Genomic DNA, 12113 nt, shown 5'->3' on the forward strand with positions numbered 1-12113 from the left:
GGACAAGGTGACAGAACAACCCTACATATATTGAACGGGGCTGAAGTCATGCAAAGTACATTCTCTGACCTACATAGAATGAAGCTAAAAATCTGTTTACAGAAAGTTAAAGAATCTGTTTTTTGTTTGTTTGTTTGTTTTGGTCAGTCGTGAGGCTTGAACTCTGGGCCTGGCTGCTGCCCCTGAGCTCTGCAGCTCAAGGTGAGCACTCTACCACTTGAGTCACAGAACCACTGCAGGTTTTCTGAATGGTTTATTGGAGATTAGAGTTTCACAGACTTTCCTGCCCAGGCTGGCTTTGAACCATGATCCTCAGATCTCAGCCTCCTGAGTAGCTTGGATTACAGGCATGAGCCACCAGTGCCCCGCTAGAATCTGTAATTTTTTAAATTTTCTTTTTCTTTTCTTTTTTTCGATTGCTGGGTCTTAAGCTTGGCCTGAGCACTGTCCCTGAGCTTCTTTTTGCTCAAGGATAGTGCTCTACCCCTGTAGTCACAGTACCACTTCTGTCTTTATTGGAGATAAGAGTCTCATGGACTTTCTTGCCCGGGCTGGCCTTGAATCAAGATGCTCAGATCTCAGCCTCTGAGTAGTTAGCCTTACAGGTGTGAACCACCAGCACCTACCTGGAATCCATGCTTAATAGCACATTCCACAGTAGGTCAAAGTCACTAGGGAAACTAGTTAATTTTCTGAAACAAATGAAAAGGAAAAAAAATGCAGCTAACGCAGAGCTGAGAGAAAAACTTGCACACACACATTAAAGAAAACAAATTAGTATGCAACTTCATAGCTTCAGGAATGTACAGCAAACTATGACTTCCAAGCACACTGAGGACCTAAGAAATTAAAACTAAATCCCAAGTAAGTACTACAGAAAATAAAACAATGAAGATTAGAACAGATATTAAGGAAACAGTAGAAAATAGAAAAAATCAATGAAACAACAGAAAAATCTATTTTTTTTTCTAGGAACAAAAAGCAATACAGCCTTAGTGAAATTAAGTGAAGAAAGCATGCTTTAGAGAAAGGATGCTCACAGGAAGAAGGCGTTGTGTAGACAGGTCTCACTGGCAGAACTCTTCGGTTATGGAATGTCTGGGTAGGTCAAAACTCAGTGGCAGAGTTGAGAGAGCAGGTAGAGGGCTCTGGCAAAGGGCCAGACGTGGGAGACATTCAGAAGCAGAGTACAGTGAGCACACAGCACTTGGAAGCAGGTTTGGCATCTTCCCAGTGATGGTACTGTGAAGAGAAGATTCACATGTTTGTGTTCTGTGGAGGATATTTACAGGCCAAAGACCTTCGTGAGCAAAAAGCAGTCTCCAGAGGGCAGCACACTAGGTATGGGGAGGCAGCCCTTGTAAGTATACTCCCAGGGGGAAGGGAGCAGATAGAAAGCAGGAAGAGGAACAGATAGGCCCAATAGTGGAATCCACTTGCTTAGTGGCAACATGGTCAACAAGTCATTGTTCATGACGTCACCCTGTTTTACTCTGTGTCATATACCATCACCGGCTGAGACAGCAACACGTAATTAGGAGCTACTGTTATAGTCCTCGTTCTGTGAATTCGTTCTCCCTCCTTTCCCAGTCATACCCTCTTTATGGTGATCAATAGTGGTATGAGGGACCCTAGAACAGTCCTTAGGTTCTTGCTCAGTGGTGGACAGAGTTCTCTGAATGCCACGTGTTCTGTCTTTGGACTTCTTGTCCCTGGGTTGGAACATGACCTTGATGGCATTCTGGGCACATTTTCAGATGACACAAAATGTGGAAGCCTGGCTCACTTGATAGGCTGAATGATAACTCAACAGGATTCAGACAGTCTGGGGTATTGATCATAAGGAGCAAGATGAAGCAGCTTTTGTACATATGTAGAGGAACGAGTTCCAGTGTACATTGGGTGGCATCTTTGGAGAGGGCCTTTGAGACATGTGCATTCAGAATTAGTTTCAGGGATGTGGATATGTGATGCTGAAGTTAATTCCTGTGTAACTAATGGAAGCTAATAAAAATACGAAAACAATTAGGGTCAAAGAAGAAAAGGGACCAATGCTATTTAAATGGGAAAAACTGACAGAATATGAGACCCTGAGAAGTGTCTTCATCTATTTTAGGGACTGGTGTATATATATATATATATATATATATATATATATGTAGGAGAGGTTTTACAGACCATCATGGGTGACAATTAAAGGTGAAGAGATTGTTAACTGAATTGAAGAATACATTTTCTAAAACTAAGGCTGTCTACAGACACACTTGGAAGGAATTGAGCTCCTGCTCACTCCAAGTATGTAACAGGACTCATGAAGGGATGCTCCCCAAAAGAATGCTGTGTTCCTTAGTAGCATTTGCTGAGTCTAGATAGCTCCACTACTTGTGCATAATACTTTATATCAAGTATGTAGCTGCTTGTGTAGAAAAAATGAGTTCAGGTAAATTATACACATGGTAGAACACACCAAGTTATTACTCATAACAAAGGAAAGCTTAACACTGACTTGTGTAATAGCTTAACATTTATTGTAATTGTGTACATTAATGTAGATTAAGCAAGTATAATTAGAAACACTAAGCAATTGAAAAGAAAGCAAAAACAATTCAACCATTCCTTTTCCTTATGTCTACAGATTTCGGTGTCTTGTAAGAAATGAAAGAAGCTGTTTTGGATCAAAATCAGAATTCATTTTACAAGCTGTCTTTTCGTATCTTACATTTTGGTTCTAAATTCCCTTAATGATAGAGTATAACTTTGAAGTGGAGAAATCAGCCTATCTGAAGTCTCTTTACCTTATGTTCTACTTTAAGGGCCCTCACTGATACTCTGGGATAGCACTTCTCACCAAAGAGTGGCTTTTTGCTCTTGTTCCCATTCATTCAGCACCTGAGTGTTAGTGCTCATCATGTGCCAAGACCCATGCCGAGAATCAGACTTCAGGAAGACTAGCTCATGTGGTGTGAGTGCAGAGTGTACCATGCCAACTTGTTTTATATCTTTCAGAGTAAATCATACGCAAATAAATGACACGTTCCTATCTACTCATTTGGCAGGAAGAATATGCCCACAAATCATTGTGCATAGGGTTCAGAAAATGTGAAGAGATGGAAAGACATTTTCAAATAAGATCAAGAGAAGAGGCCTTCATTTTGAATTTTAAAAAAAAAAAGACAACTTTTTTCCCCCACTCCTGGAGCTTGAATTCTGAGCCTGGGCACTGTCCCTGAGCTTCTTTTGCTCAAGGTTAGCACTCTACCAATTGGACCACAGCTCCACTTCTGGCTTTTTTGGTAGTTTATTGGAGATAAAGAGTCTCACGGACTTTCTTGCCTAGGCTGGCTTTAAACCATGATCCTCCTATCTTAGCCTCCCAATTAGCTAGGATTACGGGTGTGAGCCACTGGTGCTCCACTCAGTTGAAAAACTTAAAGTTTGCTCTTTCACTCAAAGAACTTACAAATTACTGTTGGGGCTAAAGACAGCAGAGTACAGTCAAGTTCATGCAGATGGGCCTGCCTGTGTGCTGCCAGCCAACAGATTCCTGTGTTCTCTGAACTCAGGGTCTCAGTAGTTGCGGCTACCTTGAGACAGAAGTTGGACTGGAAATCAGGCCACCAAAGGCTCTGTGCTCAGGGAAGCAGGCCTATTGGATTTTTCTCTGGTTAGACAAGCACCTCTTTGGGAAGATCTGGGAACTAAATCTGATCCCACTTGAAAGCTGTGGTTTGGAGGAATTTTCATGGAAAAGGGAGGAGAGGGAGAAAGGGCAATCTGACTCTTGGAGCATTTTAGGGAGTCCCTTCGATGCTTAGAGGAAAAGTTGGTCTCACAATGTTCCCCTCTTATACTCCATGAGAAACTCATAGGGTGGTGTTGCATGGTGGGAATTAGGTGTCCTCCAAACAGAGCTTGGCATATACTGAACACCAAATCAATTGGCTCCTGGAGAAAGCATGGGCTGTGGGGAGAGGCTGCAGTGTTTCTGCACAGGCTTCTGCAGAAGGCCAGGCCAGCTCCTTGAGATTTACTACCTTGTGTAACGTGAGGCCAAAAATGCCCACCCCCTCCTCAGGATGGTCACAGAGATTAATGCCTTCACTTTTTGATAACAGCTGGTATGTGGAGAGGCCTTAGGAAATGTAATCTGCTTTTTCTCTCATCTTAACCTTGCTGGGGTCTATGTACCCTAAAAGCTAGTTGAGAGGACTTCTGTGTCAATCTCAGCGAGTAGGAATCGAAGGCAAAGATATTAATCAGCTATCAACATTCAAACAGATACAGATAGCCCTTTGGTTGTTAGCTTCCTAAAATCATACCCTATTAAATTTAGGTCTAACTGGGTAAACTTCTCAAAACATACCCACAAACCTTCACAGAAAAACAAATATGGTGAAAGGAAGATAGGAGGAAGTAATTAAAATCTGCTACATAACTCCATGTAAAACAACTAACTACTTTAAAATGTGGATGGAAAATTTTTTAAATGCATGTGGCAAATAGACAAGCTATTAGCCTATTTAATGCCTAGCATTCAATGCTTGCAATTTACCCACCAGGGATCGTCAATACTTTTCAATGTGGTCCCTCAGAAGCCTCAAGAGAATCAGCACATTGAGCCCCACACTTCTGCCCAGGCCTAACATCCAGATTGGCTGCATTTGTTATAAAGCCAGTATGTCTTAGAGAAGCCAAAATGCAGTTCCTATTTGATCCTTTGATCAAGGAGTTCAAGCCTGAAATGAAATCATAGCTGTTAAGAGATTTCTTAAGCTATAAAAACTACACAGAGAAGTAATTGGTGTAGCATCATTAAGATACAGTATTGGATGTTAGTAAGTTCAATCTAAGATGGGTAGAAGTATGAAGAGATCAGTGAGAGAGAGAAAGAGAGGAGCCAGTAACTTTAGGCAATGGGATAGCCAAACTTGTCTGGGATTCATCAGCTTCTGCTCAGCCGGTGGGGAGCTAAAAGGAAACAGAAGTATGATATTGGAAATAAACATCTAATCCAACATTCAGCCACAGACCCTGGGGGCAGGTAATCTGTCATCCCCAGTGCTCAAGAGCTAGAGTCCAACTCAAAAGCATCTTCTGGAGAGAAGGCAACCAGCATATAGATGGGGCAAAGAGCCTGCTTGCTACCCATTCCAGTTGCCTTCAAGGGAAATTTCCTGCTCTGTATCAGATACTTGGGGCAATTCCACTGACTGTTAGCTTAGAGGCTAGTCTACTCAATACCCAGGCTCTGATGTCTGGATTTAAAGCTGGGCAGAAAGTGCTCAAAAGGCTCTGAAAGAATAGAGTAGAAAGGCCACAACTGGAGTCTGAAGACCTGGGGTAAGGTCTTGATTCTACTACAAACCAGCTAGGTGTTTTAGGTGTACCCCCAGACTATTTTTCCTTGTCACAAAATGGGACTAACAGAGGTCTAGTGGCATCCCAGAGATACAGAGCTCAGATGAGCTTCTGGGTGGGAGGTACTGTGGACAGGAAGAGACTATGACTAGGCCAACTTGGAAGTATCCCCATGGAGTAGTACCCAGGCTACTGAAGACCTCAAGTGTCAAATGGCACAAGACAAGTACTCAGGGCCCTCTGAACCAAAAGGCTGAGAGGGATAGCATGGTCCTGGGGAAAGACATAGGCAGAGACCTAGACAAATTTCTTCCCTCTGGTAGATTCTTGACTGCTTATCTTATGGTCTGTAGGCACCCACCTAGAAGAGCTTTCCATAGCATTTCCCACAGTGGATGGTGTCTCGGTGAATGAAGATCTGATCCAGGAGGTCACCCATTGGTTTATTGCAGATGCCACACTGAAAGAGAAAGCCAGGTGGCTGTCAGTACTCAAAGCAGGAAGGGGGCAGGCAGAAGCTGTGAGCCCATAGCACAGCCTGAACTTCCGAGAAGACAATAAAACAAGGCAAGAAAAACAACCTACTGTGGTGGCTCATGCCTTTAAGCCTAGTTACTCCAGAGGTGGGGATCTGAAGCATTATGGTTCAGGTCTAGCCTAGGCAGAAAGTTAATGAGACCACATCGTAATCAGACGGTACACGTCTGTGATCCCAGCTGTGTGGTTGGCTCAGGTATGAGGAGCATGGTCTTAGGCTGGACCTGAGCAAACACATAGCATCCTACTGACAAAAATAACTAAAGAAAAAAAAGTCTGGAATCATGGCTCAAGGGGTAGAGTGCCTGCCTATCAAACAAAAGGCCCTGAGCACAAACCCAAGTACAGACACCAGGGGAAGGAGAGAAGCAAAACTCAACTTCAAACATAAGACAAAAACAGGGTTGGGGAGTAGCTTATAAATACAGTGCTTGTCTAACATTTAAGGGCCTGCAACAGAGCCCCAGAAAAGCCAACCAAACATACAAGAACAAATTCTTAAAAAATGAAAAGAACCCCCCCCCCCACTACCACAAAACCCTAGATGGCACTAGGACCATACAATGGTCAGGAGCCTAGATTTCAGAATTCAGTGTGAGCCTGGACTCGGCTACTTATTAGCTTGGCAAGGTTGGGCAAGTTCCTCACACTGTCCACCCTCCAAAAATCCTCCAAGCATGTCAGACTTTTCTGCCACTTTTCTGCCACAACCCCAACTTGTGCACACCTTATGTGAGTCCAAAGCGATGTGAAATCCTCGCCTGGCTGTGCACTTTCTCTGTGCCTGCCAGATGACTGCTTTCTGCCTACATTGATAGACCCGGCCAAGACCCAGGCAGCAGCTGTCTTTTTCTGTGTGTGGCACCCTGAACAAAGCCCAGCGTGCCCTTTCACTGCCAACTCCAGACCAGTGTCCCTCACAGGTCTGGAGACAGCACCTGTCTTCTCAGATTCCGGTAAGCATGCTGTGTTCCACATGAGTGTCCATCATTAAGTTCATTACTTAAAGTCTACAGAATCTTCTAGGACTTTCATGGATGTCCACAAAGTAGAAAAACAATGTGGTCTGTAGCAATCCAGAAAACCGGAGCAACTACAGAATTCCTCAATCTCTCACCACCTGATGTGGGACCCTCCCTGTGTGTGACTCACATGGTTGGCCAAGCCTTCAACGAGGTCATTCCACACTTGCTTTCTCTATTTCCACATGTTCTATTATCTTTCGATCTCACCCAACACACACACACACACACACACACTCACACACACACACACACACACACACACACACACACACACACACACACACACACACAAGGTGAGCCTTAGCTCTGAATGTTGCAGAATTCAATGGCTAACTCTCAGGCTTAGTGTGATTTGACCTCTTAGTGATCATTTATGGGGTGACCACTGCAGCCATCTTGAGAAACTATCACCTGTATAAGACCTTAGATGCCCCGCACCCATCAGTAAGCCTTCTGGTCTATTTGCCTGGCCACATAGATGAGCCTAGCATATCAAGGCAGCTGCCATATCCCTGTCTTAATACCTTAAACCCTTCCTATAAGCCTCTCTCTCCACAGAACACCTAATTCCTCCCCTCTCAGGGACGACCTGGGAAGGACCTTGATTACCTGACAATGAAAGATGGGTGTCCTTGCAGACATCTGTAACTCCCTATATACAGGGACAAAAGCATGCAACTCCTTCCACCCCCTATATTTCACAGCCCCTCTTTGGATTCTTTTCCATCTGTTGCACAACAATGCTTCATTTGGAACCAAATCAATCCACAGGACCAGTTGCAAACCTATCCCTCATTGCCCACACACCAAGTACAAGGACACGTGCAAGCCAAGACACGCAAATAGATTTTTACTCATATGTTCACCCATAAAAACTCTAACATAAACACTTCCTAACAGTTATTGACATCTTTATTGGGTGGATAGGAGCTTTTCCTACCACCTTTGAAAAGGCATCAAAAGTGGCTAAAGTTTTACTGCAGTCTGTCATTCCTAGGTTAGGTTAGGTTGCAAAGTGGCAATGGACCAATCTTCACTTCTCAAATCACTCAACAGGTGGCGCAAGCCTTAAGGATCATATGTTTGGCAACCTTGGGAAAGATGTAAAAAGGCCCATTCCTCTCTCAAAAGGCAGTGACTAATCAGTCTGTCAATGGAACTCCATCAAAGCTTTATTGAATGTCTTCCTTTTGCTATGCTCTGATACCACATCACCCACAGAGCTGCTGGTTTCCTCAGTCCTCCCCTCCCCCTACTTACATCTTAGCTGAATTCATCTGGTCACATGGACTCCAGTCCTGTCCTTTCCCTAGAACCCAAACTTAAGCTTTTTTTTTTTTTTTTTTTGGTCGGTCATGGGGTTTGAACTCCGGGCCTGGGCGCTGTCCCTCAGCTCTTCAGCTCAAGGCCAGTGCTCTACCACTTGAGCTGCAGTGCCACTTCCAGTTTTCCGGTGGTTTATTGGAGATAAGAGTCTCACAGACTTTCCTGCCCGGGCTGGCTTTGAACTGCGATCCTGAGATCTCAGCCTCCTGAGTAGCTAGGATGACAGGTGTGAGCCACAGGCACCCAGCCAAGCATGCATTTTTAATTGCTTATGTGACCTCTCTATTGGCATCTTCAGTGTTACCTATGTCCACCCTTACTCTTGAATTCATGTCCAAACCTGTACCCCTTTAGTCCCTCACTCATTGGAAAGGAAAGGACCATTCTTTCACTCAGTGTCTTTACATCCCAAATCTTGGCTTCTGTCAGCGTCTGGAATCCCACAGCCTGTCAGCTCTATTATCCATCCAGACACCCCTCGCCATTACTATCCTTTGAGTCAAGTGACCATTCTCTCCCTGCCTTGCAGCCTCCCTTGGAAGACAGGGATCCTTGAAAAGGCACCAATCACATTTCATCACTTCACAACTAACCCTCTATGTTCCAATTGCATGTAGAATGAAATGCAAACTCTTTCCTCTAAGGCCTACACAGTGCAGCTTCCAGCTACCTCCAGAATCTTCTTTTTTTTAATTTTTGCTTTTGTTGGTCATGGGGCTTGAACTCTTGGCCTGGCTGCTGTCCCTGAGCTCTTCAACTCAAGGCGAGCGCTCTACCACTTGAGCACAGGGCCACTTCTGGTTTTCTGAGTGGTTAATTGGAGATTAGAGTCTCATGGACTTTCCTGCCTGGACTGGCTTTGAACTGTGATTTTCAGATCTCGGCCTCCTGAGTAGCTAGGATGACAGGCGTGAGCCACCAGAGACCGGCTCAGTTCCTCCTTTCTTCTCATTCTCCCCCTCACACTTGCCACACTAGCAATGCCAGCTAGCACCCTCCAGGCTTCCACCTTAGGACCTTTATATTTAGTGCCCCTTTGTTGAGAAGAAGACCACTTTTGTCTCTCTTATTGGTACTAGCCATGTGCAGTTACCAATTCCCCTTCACTTCCTCAGTCCTGCAGCACATGTAAGACAGTTCACACTTGCTCACAGACAGCAAACTGCCTTCACATCCTCTAGAACCCATGCCACTCTTATGCTCTGTGTGATGTCACCAGCACCATTCTTCCATCTTACCTTAAAACAATATTCATGGCAGCAGATGCCAAGATGTTCTAGGGTAATCTTTGGACAGTCTCGGATCTCCCGGCTGCAGTAAGTGCAGATCCCTCCAGTTGTTCTGTAAGAAGAAAAACAAGAAGCCAGTGATAAAGCTGTCTTTTAGGTTTCTGACATGATTCAACAAGACCTACTGCCTTGATGTAGCCAGCCCCAGAGCCTCTCAGCATATCCAGCCTGCTCCTTATTTCTGTGGTGCACAATTGGGAGCGTAGCCCTGGGTCCTAGGTCTAACCCATTCTCCACTAGCCTTGTGTGACAGCCCTTCTCCACGTTATGCCTGGGACTGCAGAACCCTGCTTTTCTGCTTCTGTATTCTTAGGCTGACCCCGCCGTTAAGTCTGCTTGGACAACCTGCTTTAATCATGTGAATGCTGAAGATACTGCCTTTTGGGGTAATTCACAACCGTGTTCCAGGAGCTCTGGTTTGTTTCTTTTTTGTTTTATGTGCTAGTACTGAGGCCTGATCTCAGGGCCTCACACCCTCCCTTGGCTATTTCTGCTCATGGCTCATGCTCTATCACTTGAGCCATACTTCCAGTTCTAGCCTTTTGCTGGCTAACTGGAAATTAGAATCTCACTGATTTGTCTACCTGGACTGGCTTGGAACTGTGATCCTCAGATCTCAGCCTCCTGAGTACCTTGGACTATAGGTGTGAGCTACCAGTACCTGGAACTGGTTGAGGGAGTTGGTTTGTTGGTGGTTAATTGGAGATGATAGTGTCACAGACTTTCCTGCCCCGACTGGTTTCAAACCAGGATCCTCAGATGTCAGTCTCCTGAGTAGGTGTGAGCCACTGGTGCCTGGTAGATCCACCTTTTTGTTCGTAACAGTCACCTGTGCTTTTCCTCTTCACATAAGATGTGCCAAAAGCTCCAGTTTGCTCTGTTCCTCCAGGCTAAAATCATGAGTGCTCTCTTCTAGAGATGTATACCTCCTTCTCACAGTACCCAGGGAAGTGCTAGCAGTCTGGCTTCCTCAGGTCCTGCCACAGCCCAGCTTTATCATGGGTATGCTGCATTCAGCCATCCAGCTTGCTGTTGGCCAGAGCTCTTTGTAGGTATCAGTGTTGCAAGAGAGCCCTGCCTTAGCAAGAGGAATCCAGTGCATTACCCCTTCTATCTCACTCAGTCTTCCTTCGCACGTGCACATGTCTGTGCACCTGACACTGACGACTGAGGTTGTCCTTGGAGAATCTCCTTCTTTCCTCTAAACTCAGCAATTAACCAGAAATGTTTGATTCTGGATTAACATTTGTACCACAAGGAGGGGGAGCTCTAGGCTATCTGATCTGCCTTATTCCATTTAACCCTATACAATTGATTCATTCCTATGTTTTTAATCACTTGCTCTCCTCTGCTTGGAGTGTGTGCCCAAGGGTTCATATGCTGAAAGCTTGGTCTTCAGTATGGTAGTGGGACATGCAGTGGGATCTTTAAGAGTTAGGCTTCAGGGATATAATTAGGTCTTTGAAAGAGAGCAATGTGGATCTTTCATAGTTAGGTCAGTTCCCCAAAAAAAGGCTCCTGTGATGCCACAAGGCCTCCCACCCTAGCCAGACACATTAGTGTCATGTTCTTGAGCTTCCACTGCTGTCAGCTAAAGAAGCCTCTCTTCTTTAGAAACTTCTCTGCCTCAGGCATTTGTGATAGCAACAGGTAACAGACTAGTACATTGCCTTTTGTGCTAAGAATTCACCTGGTGATGTGATTTACTAAGTGATACATGGTTGCCCAGAATTTAGGTGTTTGGCTCTTTCTTCAGCCATTCTGGAGGGGATTTCTATGGCCTTGTTCATTCATCTGCTCCTCTGACTATTCTGTTAGGGAGAGGAGAGACTCAAAAGATTCTTTTCTTTTCTTTTTCCGGTGGTGGGACTTGAACTCTGGGCCTGGGCACTGTCTGTAAGCTCTTCAACTCAAGGCTAGCGCTCTACCACTTGAGCTACAGCACCACTTCCAGTTTTATGGTGGTTAATTGGAGAGAAGAGTCTCAAGGACTTTCCTGCCCGGGCTGGCTTTAAACTGCAATCCTCAGATCTCAGCCCCCTGAGTATTTAGGATTACATGCGTGAGCCAGCAGCACCTGGTAGGTTCTTTTCTTTTCAACTCTTTCTTCCTTCCATTTTTTCCAAGTCTAGCCATGGTTTTGGAACATCCTCACAGCACTTTAGAGCTAGCAGTGAATGAGAAGGCATTAGGACTAGTTAGGCAGTAGGATTTAGCTATGGCTCTGCCACCAACTCCCTGCATAACTTATTCTTCTTTTCTTTACTGTAACCGGAATGGATCCAATTTCAAATGTTCTTTTCCCTCTTATTCCAAGAATTTAAAAGTAGGAATTTTTTGTTATCAAAATCATCCTAAGATTGTACTATCATCTGGCAGCGCCTTTCAATGACTCTATATCCTTGTGCATTCTTAGTTTTGTAGTTTTTTTTTGACTTCTGATTAAATGTGCAATAGTGGCTCATTAGTTTCTGATCTGAACTGCCTCTCCTGAGGAAGTGACCCCTGGGTTTTCAGACACTACCACTTCCCTTCTTGGTTGCCTGATGTGTCTATTTTTTGCTTTGAACTGGGTTCA

The 12113-nt window shown here is 44.6% G+C and overlaps 1 protein-coding gene across 3 annotated transcripts in view; it reads right to left on the reverse strand.

The window, feature by feature from the left end:
• Positions 1-2506: 2506 nt before the first annotated feature.
• Znf185 (zinc finger protein 185 with LIM domain) overlaps positions 2507-12113 on the reverse strand; it is a 59910-nt gene continuing 50303 nt past the window's right edge. For all 3 annotated transcript variants that reach the window (XM_070039548.1, XM_070039547.1, XM_070039546.1), the window contains 3 exons: positions 9485-9587; positions 5720-5818; positions 2507-4968 (listed from right to left, as the gene is read on the reverse strand). In XM_070039548.1, coding sequence (XP_069895649.1) covers positions 5720-5818; positions 9485-9587 — 202 coding nt within the window. In that variant the 3' untranslated portion in view covers positions 2507-4968. The remainder of the gene's footprint in view (positions 4969-5719; positions 5819-9484; positions 9588-12113) is intronic.

The sequence above is a fragment of the Dipodomys merriami genome, unplaced genomic scaffold (assembly GCF_024711535.1).
Source record: "Dipodomys merriami isolate MVZ:Mamm:240054 unplaced genomic scaffold, mDipMer1.0.p SCAF_3, whole genome shotgun sequence".
NCBI lineage: Eukaryota > Metazoa > Chordata > Mammalia > Rodentia > Heteromyidae > Dipodomys > Dipodomys merriami.